The 17,781-nt window shown below is 42.6% G+C and overlaps 1 protein-coding gene across 3 annotated transcripts in view; it reads right to left on the minus strand.

Moving 5' to 3' along the window:
- MSRA (methionine sulfoxide reductase A) overlaps positions 1–17,781 on the minus strand; it is a 228,683-nt gene that overhangs the window by 140,323 nt on the left and 70,579 nt on the right. For all 3 annotated transcript variants that reach the window (XM_054001624.1, XM_054001626.1, XM_054001625.1), the window contains exon 2: positions 5,628–5,696. In XM_054001624.1, the coding sequence (XP_053857599.1) occupies positions 5,628–5,696 (69 nt within the window). The remainder of the gene's footprint in view (positions 1–5,627; positions 5,697–17,781) is intronic.

The following is a 17,781-nucleotide window of genomic DNA, read 5'->3' on the forward strand; positions in this document are numbered from 1 at the left end:
CCCTGCCCTGCCCATGGCAGGGGTGGCACTGGATGAGCTCTAAGGTTCCTTCCCACCCAAACCATTCCATGATTCCATGTTTAGACAGTGGCTGCAATAATGATGAACCAGGACCACACAGCAGGGGTTGGGAACTGGGCTGAGTTTCGGCCCTCTGGAAGAGGCAACCAAAAGACAAAATCAGTGTCTAGAAGAGTGGAAAAAGGAAAATGGGAACTAAGGGTAAATTTCTTTAATAAACGTTCTGGAAAGGTAAGAATGGGTCCACAATTTGGTTTAGGGACAGAGCAGCCTCCCTTTAGGCCATTCCCTTTTGTTATGCCCTGACTTCCCAGGTTTTTCTCTCATTCCAGAACTGCAGAAATGCTGTGTCCATTTTCCCATCACTATAAAACAGGAAAAAACCAGGACAGCATTAATTCCTGAAAACAGGACAGCATTAATGCCTCAGAACTCTGCAAAGCCAGCCAATTAATACACTTCCTTCTCCTTTCCACATGCAGAAAGAGAATTAACACGAGGGACATGAACCCCTTCTGCAATACACTCCCTCTGGCTCTCAATTCTTCCACAACGTGATCCTTGCCCACGTGATGATATTGCTGTGCATGTTTCTTCTCCATTTGGGTCAGAGCAAACACGCCTATTTCAACATTATCAAGTCTTACATTTTCTTCAGATAGAGAGAAAAAAATCTTCTGATGTTTAGAATTTTTTTAAGTTTTTTTTCTTTTTCTTTGAGAAAAATTGCTTGTTCTATTTCTACTGTCAAAAAAAAAAAAAAAAAAAAAAAAAAAACCCAAAGGAAAAAAAAAGGTGTTTCTCTTGGGGGCCAAACTTTGTTCCCTGTGATTTTCTTTTCCTGGTGAAAAAAATAGTAATTGAAAAACTCAACTGGACCAAAAGACTTCCAAACACTGGCTCTTTTCTGACACAGCCACCAGCAGCTGTTCCAGGGGGGACAGAAAGAAACTCTGTATGGATTTACCTGTTCTTGAACCCATCATCCCACTTCCAAGGGAAATAATTTTCTTTTAGTTGAGAAGTTGCCTTAATGAGGCCTTTATCCACAGAAACAGAATGGTTTGGGTTGGAGGGGCATTAAAGCTTATCCTGTCCCACTCCCTGTCATGGGCAGGGATAAATTCCACTACCCCAGGTTGCTCCAAGCCCCGTCCAACCTTTATGGGAAGGAGTCAAAGCCCCCAAGAGCAGGGTGTGTTGGAGGAGCTCAGTTTTCCAAGGGCCCCAAGGAACAGGCTGAGACCTCGCTGGACAATCCTGGTGGACCCTGGTTTAATTTTTAAATCACCTTTGGAAGTAGTGGGAACGCAATGGTGACAGGACCCAGTAACTCAGGCAAAACACAATAATGACACAGCTCCATGGAATTACTGGGATGTGCTGCTGTCTAATAAGTGCAGAGCAGAAGGTGACCAGGCCTGGATCCATCTGCCAGCTCCGAAATATCCATAATTAGACCTTATCAGTTCCTTAACATCCTATTTCTGTCTGCGCTTTGTTTACATCAAGAAACCAATTATCCCTTTACAAGCCAGTCTGTATCAAGCAAATACAACTCAATGTGCTCCTACATTTTAGAAGTGTTGTAATTACAAATCTGAGCCATTGCCAGATTTCACTGGAGGTAAATAAGAGCCTTTCTATGCACACACCATATGCAAGATGCTTCCTGTTGGAGAAATCAGGTGACACAGAAATTTTATGGAACACAGAGGTGCTCTGGGACAAACTCGAGTCTTGCACCAGCAGCAGTTGATAAGGAAAAGGAGTGCTTAAAATTCAACAGAAACCTGATCAGAAACATCTCCGAGCAAAATTTGCTTGCCCATGGCAGGGGGTGGCAATGAGATCTTTAAGGTTCCTTCCAGCTCAAACCATTCCATGATGACAATGCAGAAGTGCATTTAAATGTGTTTCAAATATGCAAGAGTTACAATGGTGCTGAGGAAAATACTAATTTCTTGAATTCGTGACTGTTCTGCAGCTCTCAGGCATTTGGGGTTTTTTTACCCAAATAAGTAAGTATTAAAATAAGTAAATAAGTTGAATAAGTAATTCAAATAAAGTAATTCAAAACTTATTCAAGTAAATAAGTTGAATTTAGACCCTAAACTGCTTCTTTTCAAAATACCATCACTCCCCACCCCCCTTTATATATATTCAGATTTTGAGTTTTGATTAAGTTTGGGGTCAAAATCAGTCTCTTAAAAAAATACTTTTAACTGAATATATCCATGGCCATAAAACTTCCAAGAAAACTTTCTGGACAGGCATCTATTGAAGGGCTTCTACTTTATCATTCATAACACAAACATGTAACATCAAGTTTCACTTGGTCCATGGAAACACAGAACCCCAGAACGGTTTGGGTTGGAAGGGACCTTGAAGACCACCCAGTTCCAACCCCTGCCACTGTCCCAGGTAGCTCCAAGCCCCATCCAGCCTGGTCTTGAACACCTCCAGAGATGGGGAGTCCACAGCTTCTCTGGGCAGCAGACAAGGAATTTGGGAATAGGCTTCAGGGAATTTCTGACACAGCATTCCAGTGTCTCCAGTGAGGCTGTGCCTGTGCACATCATGTTCCCTTAGTGCTTTAATCTTAGCTGGGAGCTGGATTACGAGGTCACAGGATGGGGGGCATTAAAAGATTTCCATTAAAGAATCACCCTCACCCTCTAAATGTGGCTCTTTTTTCCCCACTGTAGAAACAAGGACACATTTCTTTATCCTAATGAACAATAGATGCACCTCCAGCAGCTGGGTGATGCTGAACAGACAACAGGAGAGTCTCAAGGTAATTTAAATAATCCTTTGAAATCTGTGAGGTTCTGCTGTGGATGGGAAAGCTGCAGGAACAATGCCCTGAGTACATTCACCCTGTCCCTTGATCCAAACAAGCAGTCACACCATCAAATAAATAATGCACCATTAGGAAGAGCATCTTGAGGAGGTTTTGCAGGAGAGGGAGCTGTGGAATGAAATCCAACTATATTTTGTAGCAGGTGGAAGGCTCAGTGTTTACAACCCCGCATTATATTTTATTCTGCTGGTTTATTGGTGCATCTAAAACTATCCAAGCAACAGGAAAATTCACTGCAAATTGGCTGTCTCTGCACAACCAGCTTTTGGGTTTTGCAGATCTTTTTAAGCAATCACAGGATGGGTCAGGTTGGAAGGGAGCACAGTGGGGTCATCTGGTCCAACTCCCTGCTCCAGCAGGGTCATCCCGGAGTACAGAGCACAAGATTGTGTCCAGATGGGTCTGGAATAACCCCAGTGAGGGACAATCCACACCCTCTCTCTAGGCAGGAAGAAGGATCTCTTCTAAAGTAACTACTGCTCTTCCCTGTGAATCCCAAGGATTAAAGGATTCTTCTGGAAGAGGGGTGTGAAAATCCTCTCTTGGTGAGGTGAAGTCAGAAACTCAACTGGCTCCGGCTCTCTCCTGAGCTTACAGAGTCCCAAAATACAAAGAACTTGCTGTTAACAGGATCACACATGGATAGGATGAGCAATAATCCCAGGAGAGGAATTCCTAACTGATTGTTTTCTTCTCCTAGTGCTTGTTTTAGAATCAGAGAATCATGGAAAGGTTCAGTTTGGATGGGACCTTAAAGCTCATCCAGTTCCATGGGCAGCGACACCATCCACTACTCCAGGTTGCTCCAAGCCCCATCCAACCTGGCCTTTTATTCCCATTCACATGGGTTGGAGGGAGGAAAACGAACTGCAGCTCCCTTTTCCCATCCCACCCCCCAGACTGGGATGCCAACGCCAACAAATGCCAGGGGTTATCATCAGAGTCGTGTTTGTGCACTATTCCAGTGCAGGTCTAACAGCAAAAATCAGGATGTGGAGGTTTTCTGTTCCTTCACAGCACAGACGGCACCAGCCTGAGCTTTCACCACTTAAGCCAAACACTTGAAATCCCAGCCTTGTGGAAAAATCTAGGGCAATTGAAAAAGAATGGAAGTTCCCAGGCTTGATAGGAATGTTGCACGAATGCTTCAAAGTGTGCCGTTTAATAAGATTTTGCACTTTTCCAACTAAATTCTGCTGCTTTCTGTGATTTTTTACAAATTGTGTACAGCAATAGAACCAACACCCATCACAAACACTGGAAATGTGATCTGATCATGACAAAGAAAATTTTAAAAAACCCAAAAGGAGCTTATTTTAAAAAAAAAAAAATCTAAACAGCACAGATTCCATCAATATCAGACTGTACCAGAACCCTCTGACCCTTCCTGCTGTAAGAAACTCAAAGACGAATCTCTGAATCCATCTCAGCCTTGGAGATTAAAAGGTTAAAATAATTTTCCATTTGCTCCAAAAGAAAATTATGAAACAATCATTCCACCACTCCAAGAATTTGTCTATGTTCCCAAAATCCACAGAGAAGGAGACACTGACAGAAAGGCAACACTGGATTGGGGGAGCTCTGAAGAGAAGTGGAGTAAATCATGTTGGAAACTGAAGGGTAACACCCACAAACCATTTCACCTCTTCATCCATGAAACTACACCAACATTAATTCCACAGGAAAGATGACACTCACCAAGATTTTTTTGCCATCATCAATTTAAAAGATCATTTTTGGAGTATTAAATTAATGTGTATCAAGAAGTGATTTAATATTTACTTCAGCATCATAGACAGAGAAACATTTAATAGAATATAATACATTTCCTAAGGCACTTTGGACCATCCTGCACAGGTTAGTAGAGAAATATATCCTCTGTAAACAACTCAGTTGTATCAAAACAGCATTAGGAAATTTTTCATTCTCTGTAGCAATAAATTTTAATAATAACTGCCATAGAAATCCATTTCTTTCTTTCCAGTAAATCCCAAAGGCTTGCCTTACATCAGCACATCCCAAAATGAGAGCTCTGACAATTCCCAGGTTTGGTTAAAGTCCAGATCTTGGTTGGAAAAAGGTGCTTTTGATCCATTTTAGGATGTTTATTACTTCCAGAAGTAATTAATTTCTCTGGAGAAACACCTTTTCAAGTCTTCAAAGTGGGCTCAAAGAATGACATTTTCATAGAAAAGAGAAAGATATAGAGAAATTAAACAATTTCTCTCTTCCAGCTGGCCCCTTCTCCAGCTCTGATGGCTCCCAACAGGAATTCCACAGGACTATTCACAAGGTCAGGCAGAAACCAGCAGGTTTGTTTTGGGGCATGTAAATAGTAACAACCCTCCAAGTCCAGGAGATCCCAAACAGCTGGAGTTCCTTGCACGGTTTAAAGGGTGGAGAATCATGGATCATCTTCAGAATTTTGTTTAAACTAATGAATGATCTTAGAAAAATTATCATACATTAAAAAAGCTATTATTTTGGAATTTCTCGGGAACAAAATACAGAATTTACATTTTTTTAAGAAAAAAAAAAACATTTTTAGTGTATTTCTTTATATGGAAATGACATCTAATGGACATCTCCAAAAGGCCCTGTGGCTTTAGCTGGTGTCAAAGTTTGGAAAACGGCAGGAGCAGCCCATATTCTGAAACTCAAAGAAGTCAGGATGAAATTAAGAAATTTGGAATGCAAAAACACCACAGAGTTTTGAGCTTTTATTTTCAAACTGATGCCTTACCAAACAGAGCCATCTGTGTTCCCTCTGGGAAAGGTTCAACCATTCTGTTCCCATTGACATGATGTTTATCTAGAAGGGAAAAAAAAAACAAGTTAAAATGTGATAGAGTATTTGCTTTGCATAAAATCAATTGTCTATTTCTCACAGATCCATTGAAATCTGAACAATTCCCATGGGCAGGGACACCTTCCACTTTCCCAGGTTGCTCCAAGCCCCATCCAGCCTGGCCTTGGACATTTCCAGGGATCCAGGAACAGCCACAGCTTCTCTGGGCACCCTGTGCCAGGGCCTCCCCACCCTCACAGGGAACAATTCCTTCCCAATATCCCATCCACCCCTGCCCTCTTGTAGTTCAAAACCTTTTTGCTGCCATCCCCACATTCATTTTTTGCTGCTAAGGCACTTTTTAAACAACGGCGGCAAGAAATGAAACTGCCTGAATTCAAAATGCAACCTTCTGTTCACAAAATATTTCCCAGGGAGAAAATCAAGATGCTTTCTCAATGCATGCATTATTTTAATTCCTTTAGTCCTCATGCTGGTGAGGAATGAACCAGGTCAGATAAGGAACGTGGGCTCGCTTGTGAATTCTCTGGGAACAATATTTCTCATTAGCAAGGAGGCACATTCCTAATCCCAGCTGGCATCCAACATTTACCAACAGTCAGTGAGAAGGGAAAATCAGGGTTATCTGCAAGTGGAGCAAGAGGTGCCACGAGTCAATTGGTGGCATTTAGGAAAATTGATTGTCCTGTGCCTCAGGAGAGAGGCTTTGGGAAGAAAATTGTTGGGAAGCTCCAGAGTGGGAGTAACATGACCAAGGTTTCAACCTCGTTAGCTGTAGCTGGTATTCCCAACATGATCTACAGCCACGGGAGAGGAGTGAACAGTCAGAAAAATTATGGAACATCTTGTAAGATCAAATAAACTAACCCTGCCCTCGCCCTGATAGCTGCCTTCATTTACAGAGTGAGTGACATCCATGATGTATGAAGCAGTTATCATTTCAAATGGCCAGGCTTTCAATATATTAAAATTAAAATTAAACTTTCAGAGGTGAGACGGGCTTGAATGAAAGTAATATTTTCAGAGTTCCCAAGTTGTCTCCCAATGTCTTCATACTTTAATTTCTAAAATCTCAGCCAGATAAAATGATTCATTTTCTTGTCATTCATACTTTGGCTCACTATTTTGTCCAGTATTTCCGTCACAGATGCATTAAATAGTAAAATATAAACCAAAAAAAACCCAGCTTTAAAAGGACCTCAACAAAATACACATTCAACCTTAGGAAGAAAGTTACAACACCTAAATAACAATGTACAAGTAACAACAACTCTCCCCAAGGAGAACTAAAGAATGTCCCAGTTTGGGACTTTTTACTGAACAGTTTTCCATGTGAAAATATTTTAACTCTTGCCTACAAATTGGATTGATTAACTCCAGAAAATCAGGAATTGGAAAAAAAAAAATAGGACTATCCCTGTAGCTTGCCAATCGAAAGAATAAATTAATTTTCCAAGCTCATTGTCATTCCAGAGACAAAGGATTGCAGTAAGTAGGATGAAACCTGGTGTTACAGAGCAACAGAGAGATTTCCAATGAGCACTGGACTGGCTGTGGGTTCACTGCAGCTTCCTGGGGTTGAAAACAGCACATTCCACCCAAGTACTGTCAATTTATGGAGTTAATGCATTAATGGGTGCAGAAAAGCTGAATTAGAAGGACATGGATCATCAAATCCCAGAATGGTTTGGCTGGAAGGGACCTTAAAGTTCATCCAGTCCCACCTCCTGCCATGGGCAGGGGCACCTTCCACCATCCCAGGCTGCTCCAAGCCCTGTCCAGGCTAGCCTACAATCCTTCCAGGGATGTCTCTGTATCTTTCTTTTATCTCCTTGATCCTCCCAAGTAAAGCTAAGGAATAGATTCTTACTTTTATTTCATTGATATTCACGCAGTCAGAATTTTCATTAACATAAATTCATGAACAACTTCTCAAAACTTCCAGACGCTGCTCCATCATCAACTGCCAAAACTCTAAATTTTCCAAACTAAGCCTGAGAGATTCCTGTGACACACATTGCTCCCTACTGAACAGAACCAGTAGGAGCTGAAAGCAACACAGATCCTGGAGGACCTGACATTCAATTTCAGCTTCAGGCAAAGTCTGCTTCAGACAGGTGCAGTGTCTGCCCTGTGCTCCTTGGAATTCCTTGATCTTAACAGAAATAATCCTTCACAGATACAAAATACATGGAAAGATAATCAAAACTTGCTAAACAGATGCTCAATATTTCTTAGGCATTACTCAGTTTTTGCACTTGTCACTGGATAGTTTCTAACATGGCCCCGCAACAGCTTTTGGCTAAAGAGTCACTGACTGCAGATGAAGTTCTGTCCACACATGGATTGTCACAGAATGGTCATGGAATGGTTTGGGAAGGAGCCTTAAAGATCATCTAACCATCTAAAAAATCCAACCCCTTGCCATGGGCAGGGACACCTTCCACAGTCTCAGGTTGCTCCAAGCCCCCGTCCAGCCTGGCCTTGGACATTTCCAGGGATCCAGGTGACGCTGTTGAGCAGGACGGGAACAGAGAACTCTAGATCAGAAGGCTAAGAAAATGAGCTCTCTCTTTATTTCAAATGTACCGCTCTATATATAGAGAACATTGAGAAGGCTAATTTCATTGGTCTTAGAGTAAAAACATCCCACACCATTGGTGTGCAGTGAATGATGAACAGTAGCAGGACATATCTATAAACAATGTGAATAACAAGATAGATTAGAGAATTATTTACATCCTTTCCCAACTGTTTCTCAGGCTCTTGCCTGGTTAGAAAACCTTTCTCTTTCTCTCTGACTGAGCTGAGAATATCACATCCAGGGGCAGCCACAGCTTCTCTGGGAAACCTGTGCCAGGGCCTCACCACCCTCAAAGCCAGGAATTCCTTCCCCATATCCCATCTATCCCTGCCCTCTGGCAGTGTGCAGCCATTCCCTGTGTCCTGTCCCTCCATGCCTTGTCCCAAGCCCCTCTCCAGCTCTCCTGGAGCCCCTTTGGGCCCTGGAAGGGGCTCTGAGCTCTCCCTGGATCCTTCTCTTCTCCAGGTGACCCCCCCAGCTCTCCCAGCCTGGCTCCAGAGCAGAAGGGCTCCAGCCTTTGGAGCAGCTCCATGGCCTCCTCTGGTCTCTCTCCAGCAGCTCCACGTCCTCCTGCTGCTGGCCCAGGGCTGGGGCAGCTCTGCAGGTGGGGTCTCATGAGGCCAAGTAGAACCATCTCCCTCCCTGCTGCCCTCACCACGAGTCTGTACCACTGAACCACTCAAAGAGACAGAGTCTTATCTACAAACTATCCAAGAGATAATTAGCCCAGCTGAAATCATGTCTGATCCCATCCCAGCAATTTATCAGCGTGGACAATCGAGCTCCAATACCCAGACCTGTTCTCTGGCACATTTTAATTTGTTAGGATACATTTTATTTATCCTCCCTGTTCCATGGGTTGATGGTATCACACCTGTGATAGATAAATTTAACAATGAAATATGTTCAAATGGGAAAGTTCTGTAAAAAATATTTCCTTTCAAACTAGCGTGACTTCAGTTCCAACCAGATTTACAAGTCCAGGGAAATTTAAAGAACTCAGGGTTAAAACACCCCAAATCATTTAATGAACATCACTTCTCTTTTTGTGGACCCAAATGAAGATGCTTAAAAAAGGTTTGGCTTTCAGAGAATGCTGATCCAGCAGTGAATGAAAATCAGGAATTTTCTGGTCTCAAAATATTCAATCTCTAGCCATCACAGCAAAGATTTGAGAACATTTAAATTCTATTAACAAGATATTCATATGTTCTTCATATTTGTCTTTTGATTTTTTTTAAGCCATTAGGGAATATTTAGATTACATATCCAAACTTGTTTTATCAGAGCAGCCAGAAAGTTATTATTTTTAAATGAAAACTGAGATTCTCACATAATCAAATTAATCCAGGAGTAGGGGTCATATTTATACACAAGGACTGTTAATTTTCCGTGGTAAGTACAGCCAGGAATTGAATTGAAAATAGCTGATTAACCAATTACCAGGAGCCTCCTCCATCTCCTAAAGCACAGCCATGGTGGGAAAGGGGGAGAGGAGGAGGAAAAGGGAAAAGCAGGAATGGGAACATCCCAAAGCAAATCAGCTGCTACTTGAAGGATTCCTTTCCCCTTTCTTTTTTTGCCTTTTCTTACATTTTTCCTACATTTCCAATCACACCACCATGGTGGAGCAAATCGGCTACTGAGGGGTTGGGGATCTGGGAGAAAAAAAAAAGATCAGAGAAGACAAGAATTTTCTTAAGCAGTTATAAAAGGGTCTCACAGGTAATTATCTCCAAAAGTGGAATATAAGGCATAATGTAACTTAATTATATTTCATCCACCTGCTTTAGAAAACAGATCTGACCTTGGTTTGTGCTTGTGCCTGAGTAAATGAACTGATTCTCGGAATTCTGGGCTCCAGAATTTCTCTTCACTTTTCACTTGTGAAAGCCACAACTGGCCAGTACATCTGTAAAACAGGTCCTTCATTTATAGCCCTACGTACCTTCAAGCCTGATTTTTTAAACCTAAGGTTGTTTATTTATTTTTTCACCATTTCCTAACCCAAGAGATATTTCCCTAAAGGAAGGGTTTAGCTCTCTAAAAAGTTACCTGATGTGTGTGCCAAGAGGAGTCACACACATCTCATGTACCAAATTATGCCAAAAATGAGGATTTGGTAAATTGTGCAAGGATGGGATTGTTCCAAATCCTCACTAATTCAAACAGAGAGTGAAATCATTCACTTTATTTATATCCATCCCCTCTCCCAGGTTCTCCTGGACACCAGAAAATGCTTTTGGGGTGGTTTCACAATGGTTTGCAAAGGACAAAGGGAAGGTTTGGCTATTGAAGACTGCAGGAAGTGCTTCTGAAGGAATAGGAATTACCTGCTAAATACCCCCTTTTCCAACTAAACTAAGACCCTCCGATTTTTCCTTGTTCCTGAAGGTGGAATCTGGATTTCAAATTCTAGGATTTCAAAAACTACAAGACATGGAGAAAACAAAAGCAGGAAATCAGAGATTCACTGGAGCTCTTGGAGGACTAAAGAGAGGCACACAAGGGAGAGGGCTGCTCTCCTTGAGTGGGATGAGGTTTTTAATTCATGGCAGAATTTCGTCCATAAATCTTTCCTAGCTGGTGATGAAACGGAAGCTCTTCTTTCTTTTCAGGTCTAGTTCAACGAGCAGAACTGTCAGTTCTAAAAGCTCCTGTGCAATAAGAAAACCTCCTGTCATCTCAGATGAACTCTCAAGTGTTACAGTTCAAATCCCTTTGTCTCCCAGAGGATATTTTCAGCATAGAGACATCGATCCCCAGTCCTGGTCATTTATATATCCACCCCTGATGAGTCTTTTGGATCCTCAGCATTGGCAAAGAGATGGTGAACAGGATCTGCTGGGTTTCTTTCACCTCTCACTTCTCCAGTTCCATCCTCCATTAGGAGAGATCAGCTGTCAGCTCATGACCAATTAAAAGGAGAGGTGGCTATGTCACAGAAATTCAACAATTTGAACTTTGAATTATTTGAATTATTGGACCCACAACTCCCACAACCAAGTCATGTGGTGCTGTCCTCCTAGGAGGGATCCTAGCTATTATTTAAAAAACCCTGATGTCACTCAATGGAATGTAATGATCACGAATGTTGTCGAAAAATATGCAAGTTTATTTATCCAAACAGCTCAGGAAAGGAAGAGTGGCAGCTGAAAGCAGTTTGGAAATGTATTCTGGAGATGATGTCCCACAGTGTGACACACTGTGCTCTCTGCATCCAGGCCATCAAACAGATTGGGACACAGGAACTGACTGATGGCACGGAATGTGATGTGTCCTAGCACAGAGTGTCAGCTCAGCCTCCAAAACACACAGGCTCCTCAAAAAACAGAGGTGCTGCTTAATGAACAAAGGCCAGAGATCACACACTGGGTTTGTTCTGCTGATCCTTCCGGGAAATGGACCAGGAGCGACAGGAAAATGAGGTTTTGGAATGAAAATGAATAAATTTCTTAAAGAGGGTGGTGGAGGTGCAGAGGAGGAGAAATAGTGATTGTGAAATTCCCAGTCCCCTGGGGTAGAGGTACTGGGGATTGGGGGAGTGAATTCATGGCAGCTGGAACAGAGGAGCAGGGTCTGAGAGTAAAATATGAGGATCAGGGATATATTTGGGGTATGAATAAAGGAAATTGTCCTGGAAAGTACAGTAACACTTCCTGCTGTTCAGGAGACAAGGTCACAAACCATGGAGTGGCTGAGGGAACTGGGAAAGGGGCTCAGCCTGGAGAAAAGGAGGCTCAGGGGGGACCTTCTGGCTCTGCACAACTCCCTGACAGGAGGTACAGCCCAGGGACTTGGGCTCTGCTCCCAGAGAAAAGGGACAGGATGAGTGGAAATGGCCTCAAACTGCACCAGGGGAGGTTTAGGTTGGATATTGGGAATAATTCCTTCCTGGAAAAGGGCTGTCCAGTCCTGGCACAGCTGCCCAGGACAGGGGTGCATTCCCCATCCCTGGAGAGATTTAAAAGCCCTGTGGATGTGGCACTTGGGGACATGGATCAGTGGTGGCCTTGGCAGCTGGGAATGGTTTGACTCAGTAATCTCTAAGGGCTTTTCCAACCCAAACAATTCTGGGATTGTGAGATTATGGGACTTTCCCACACACAAAGTCTATGAGGCCCAGATAAAGGTGACCCATCACAGCCTGATTGTGACCACACATTCTGCTTGATCTGTTCTCTGACACTGCAGGTGTTGAATTTTGGAGGTTTGGGGTACAAAACTTTAAGGCTAAATTTTAAATAAGTTTAATAATTTTAAATAAGTTTAAGTATTCTTAAATTTGGACCCTTGCACTTGGCTTTCATCTTCCACACTGGATATCTACATCTGAGTATCCAGCCTTGAATCCTCCTGTACTCTGGAAAGAATGAGACACTTGTGTGGTGATTCATTTGACATACTGTTTTCTTCAGAATAAAACCAATCACACTTAAAAATGTCACTTTCTGAGCACTGATTATAAGGAAAACTTGGATGAATTCCACCTATAACCCTGCAGTAATATCACAGAGATTCAGGATCTGTTCAGGGGAAGGATTAGATGTACCTGTGTGTACACAAATATTTATTAAAACATTGCCTCGACACCAGTGGAGATTATGTGTTATGAACCAGAACAGTAAACAGTAAAATACAAGATCAAAATAGCAAAGGAAACAATGGCAGAAGAAAATAATGACACCAACCAAAAGGAATCTAAGATTGTGTAAGAATCCTGTCTAGAAGGGCTGACAGATCAGAAAGATAACACAGATATATGAGACACACAAAGTAATCAACTCTTGTGGTATTTTTGAGACTGTGACATCATTTCACTTCCCAAAAACCTAGTTCATGGAGTTCTGTCATAACATAACAAGCAGTTCTCATTTTTAAAACTTATTCTTTTTAACCTTCCATAGAAGCTGTGGCTGCCCCATCCCTGGAAGTGCCCAAGGCCAGGTTGGATGGGGTAACACAAAAGAAAATAATAAAAATACAGACACCTTCCACTATCCCAGGTTGCTCCAAGCCCTGTCCAGCCTGGGCTTGGACATCTTCAGGGATGGGAAGTCTACAATTTCCTAAAATATAAAATTGAAAAGAAAATAGAAGAGCCTTAAAGCTGAAGCAGAGCCTGGCATTGAGTTATCCACCTACCACGGACTATCCAGGCCATCTCTGCCATTCCTGCTTTTCATGGAGCCTCTTATTAGCACAGGAGCTGAATGAAGATGATAAAATACAACTGGATTTACTTCATAATTACAGACAGCACCTCTCAAAACCCCACTGGAAACCCTTATATTAACCAGCTTGGGTAAGAATGGCATCAGACAGGCTGGAAAACCAAGAGATCCAAACAAAGGATGGTGATAAACAGAGCGTAAGGGAGCGGGAGGAGATGTCCAGTGGGGTGTGGAGAGCAGGGTTGTTAAGCCTGGGTTTATTTAGCAGCTTTATTAATGCTCCCAACTAAGGGGTGAAAAGCACATGAATAAAACATGCCCTGGATGCTCGTCTGGAACATGGTGCGTACACCGTGAAAAATGGGAAGCAGCACAAAGCCCTGGGCAGGAATTCCAGAATGGATCATGGAGAGAAGCACAGCAGCTCCAGGAACACTCTGTTCTCCTGTTATGGAATATGAGTTTGCATCCCATAATTCTTGAGGAAAAAACTATCTACAAAGGGCAGGAACCACCTGAGGGAAGGGCTGAAGATTCATGGTAGAAATAAACTTTTATAAACTCTGGAAAGCCACAGGCTGGGGTCTGATCTCTGCTGGTCATTGAATTCCTGGCACTGCTCAGTTCAACATCTCCTCATTTGGGAATCAGCACCAGAAATGACAAATTCTAGGGAAGCCTCTGCAATACAAAACAATGCAGACCTAAAAAATCCCCTCCCAACTGCTTTTAATCACATTGTTTATTTACAATTTCCTTTTACAAGTTTATATTTACATAAAAAACCTCCTAAGTGTGACTTTGATTTAGACTGCTCCCTTTTTGAGGGCTCACTCTGAGAGCAGTTAAGCCTCGTGGCACGTAACACCAATGAGCTGGAATTGATTTTTATGTCCATGGCTTCTCAAAATGAGACTCAAGATAATTTCTGCTGGACATTCACACCCATGTTCAAAGTGGGAAAAGCCCTTTGAAATTCGTGGCTGGCCGTGAATTTGTAGACAAAGTGCATAGCTGCGTTGTTTCAAATCTTTAATTACATATATGGAGATTGGAACTGGACCATCTTCCAAGTCCTTTCCAAACCATTCTAGGATTCTACAATTCTATGATATTACAACTTTACAACATCCCAGAAAGGTACTTTTGGGCAGATTATACCAGTAAGACAATGGCAGGTTAAAGAACCTCACAACATCATTGGTAAAACATGTCTTGATTCATAAGGCCCTTATTCCAAAGGGTTTGTCCAACTCCCTCTCCAGCTACTTGGAAAAATGTGTTTACTGGGCTAATAAAACCCAGTGGAGGGAATTCAAGAGTCACTCTCTATTAATAAGTTAACATCACTCAGTCACCTACAATTTCATTTTTCTGAGGCCCTGAGATTTTAATTTGGGTAATACTTCTATTAATTACAATGTCTAATAACAATGTCAACTTCAGACATCTGTTAAAAACATGTAATGTTAATTTATTGGAAAATCTCCAGCAGTGCTCAATTAAAATGTTCCCCAGTTAAGTCAATGCATATGATCTGTCATGAAAAGCAAAATGGGATACAGTTAGTAAAAATAACAGCAAATTCAAAACAATAAGTTTTGAGTTGCAGATTGACTGAATTCAAGATGCAAAACTTTTTATTAGGTGGCAGAACGAGAATTTTTGGAATCGGGATAGTCTCACATTGGCTTGGGACCCTTGCTCTAAATTAGCACCTACAGGAAATACTTAATGGAATCATGGAATGGTTTGGGTTGGAAGGGACCTTAAAGTTCATCCTCTTCCACCTCCTGCCATGGGCAGGGACATCTTCCACTATCCCAGGTTGCTCCAAGCCCCATCCAGCCTGGCCTTGGACATTTCCAGGGATCCAGGGGCAGCCACAGCTTCTCTGGACACCCTCTGCCAGGGCCTCACCACCCTCACAAGGAACAATTCCTTCCCAGTATCCCATCTAAGCCTGCCCTCTGGCAGTGGGAAGCCCTTTTTCATGCTCTTGTAAGCATTCCATCCCCACCTTTCTTTTAGGCTCCCTCCAGGTACTTCCAGGTACTGGAAGGTGCCACAATTAGGTCACTCCAAAGCTTCTCTTTTCCAGGCTGAACAATCCCAATTCCCTCAACCTTTTTTTTATGCTGAACATTGCAGAAAATATGTATTAACCTTCCCTTATTAGATTTTTCCTGCTGCAATTTCAGGTTTATATCACAAGACATTTTTCTTGTTCTTTAAAATATTTAGATTCACTGAGGCCTGTATCTGCCAGGGTGGGTTTTGCCATTTTTAAATAGACTTCGTAGCAGAATTAAGCTGAGATGTGAAACACCCAGTGCTTTCCATCGGAACGCTGCCATCCCATTATCATTCCCTCCCCACACGTCCCCACCCGGATTTAAGAATCCACAAATCCACGGCAGCCCCGTTTCAGTGACACGTCCCAGTTCCCACCGTGCCTCAAAGCCCTGCTGCTGCTCCCTTTTGCCTCGTGGAGCCGTCGGGAGCAGCGTGTGCCTGGTGATAGAGTATCTCCCTCGCACACATTCCCGCTCCACGGCGGATTATCTGCCCGGAGGTTGCACCAGGCTCTCGTCAGCTGTCACTCCATGGATGAGCGCGAACGCTCCAGTGCCTCGTCCCCCATGGCCCCGCTGACAGTGATAAATGACCAGCCCCAGTGCTCAGCTGAGCCTCCCAATCTGCTCCAGCCTTTTTCCTGGTGATTTCCCCCCTCGGCACAGCGAAGGGAAACCGGGAGAGCCAAGTTGGGTTTTGTTGAGAAAAAGGGAATTGTGGTTTTACCGCTTGGAGCAGCTCAGAAGCCGATGGCAAAATGAAGGTGAGAGCAGTGTTACCAAGCACTGGTTTGGGTTTTTGCTGCCAGGTTTGCTCACACAGATGATCTTTAAGGTCCCTTCCAACCCAAACCATTCTATAATTCCACAAGTTCATGAAGATTCCAGAGCTTTTTCCCAGGTCCAGCAGAGCCAATGTATGTACAGGGCCAGTGGCGCCTGGCCTAGGGGAGAATTGGCCAAATGAACACAACATTTGTTAAAGAAATAATTCATTATCGCCAATGTAGCACCTAATTTCACTTTAATTTTCCAGGGAATCCAGCAGCCAATGAATTTCACTCCTCTGAGGAAGAAAACAACCTCATCCAGCCTGGTAAGAGCTGACTATGTTATGATATGAAGTGGATGGGGAAGGGATTCTAATAAAACCTGGATGGGGAAGGGATTCTAATTAAAAAAATTAAAATGACACAGTTTAAGGCTGATATTGTATTTCTCAGTGATGATAACTGCAAAATAAAATATATCATATGCAACAAATTTTTCAATTCTACCTTAAGCCAAATAAATCCCTCCAAAATTTAAGGTTCAAACTCTGTTTCTTTACTGAAGCTGTGACCATCAAAAACCAAACCAGCCACCAACCACTACAAAACTGCATCTCCAGGATCCATCCTGAAGGGATGGCTCACAGCAAACTCCCAGTTCCTATTTTGCACCTTCCCAAGTGTGTGAGTGATTTAGGATGGGATGCAAAAGAGGGTTTGAAATGAAGTAGGATGAGTTTGGCTGCTCAGCAAACCTCAGTAAGTGACACAAGTTCTCAGAGGGAGCCAGGGTTTGGCACTGAACCATAGAATGATGAAATTGGATCCACAGAATATCCTGAGTGGGAAAGGATCATGAATTCCAGCTCCTGGTCCTGCCCAGGACACCTCAACAATCCCACCCTGTGAGTGGGAGTGTTGCCCAAATGCTCTTTGAGCTCTGCCAGCCTTGGAGCCATGAGCAGAGAGCAATTCAGACAATCTAAAATCAGGTTTCAGCTTTGAACTTCCTTCTGAACAGGGTTTTTCTCCCACTCTCTGTGTCTCCATTGGCTGTGGAACAACAAACATGGGAGATTTTAGCTCCCTCATGCTAAAATCAGCTTCTTTACGCTCATTTCTATGAATAGCTCCACAAATCGCAGCGGATTTCAGCTGAAAATTAGAATTTATTCTGAAAATCATCAAAATTAACATTTCAACCTGTTATGGCAAGGGAGATAAACAAATAAGGCTTGGAGTGTTGTAGGCTGGAAATTCTAAACATGATTCATCTCATCCTAAAGCCATCAGCTAAAATATTCCAATCATTCCTTGAGGACATTTATCCTGTTGTGATGGGATGCAGCCAGGGGTGACTGGCCTGGGGTGAGATTGGCCAAATGAATCCAACATTTTTTATTATTTGTAAAGAAGTGATTTGTCATCTCCAATGCAGCACCTAATTTCATTTCAGTTTTCCAGGGAATCCTGTATTTCCAATGA

The sequence above is a fragment of the Vidua macroura genome, chromosome 31 (assembly GCF_024509145.1).
Source record: "Vidua macroura isolate BioBank_ID:100142 chromosome 31, ASM2450914v1, whole genome shotgun sequence".
Taxonomy (NCBI): domain Eukaryota; kingdom Metazoa; phylum Chordata; class Aves; order Passeriformes; family Viduidae; genus Vidua; species Vidua macroura.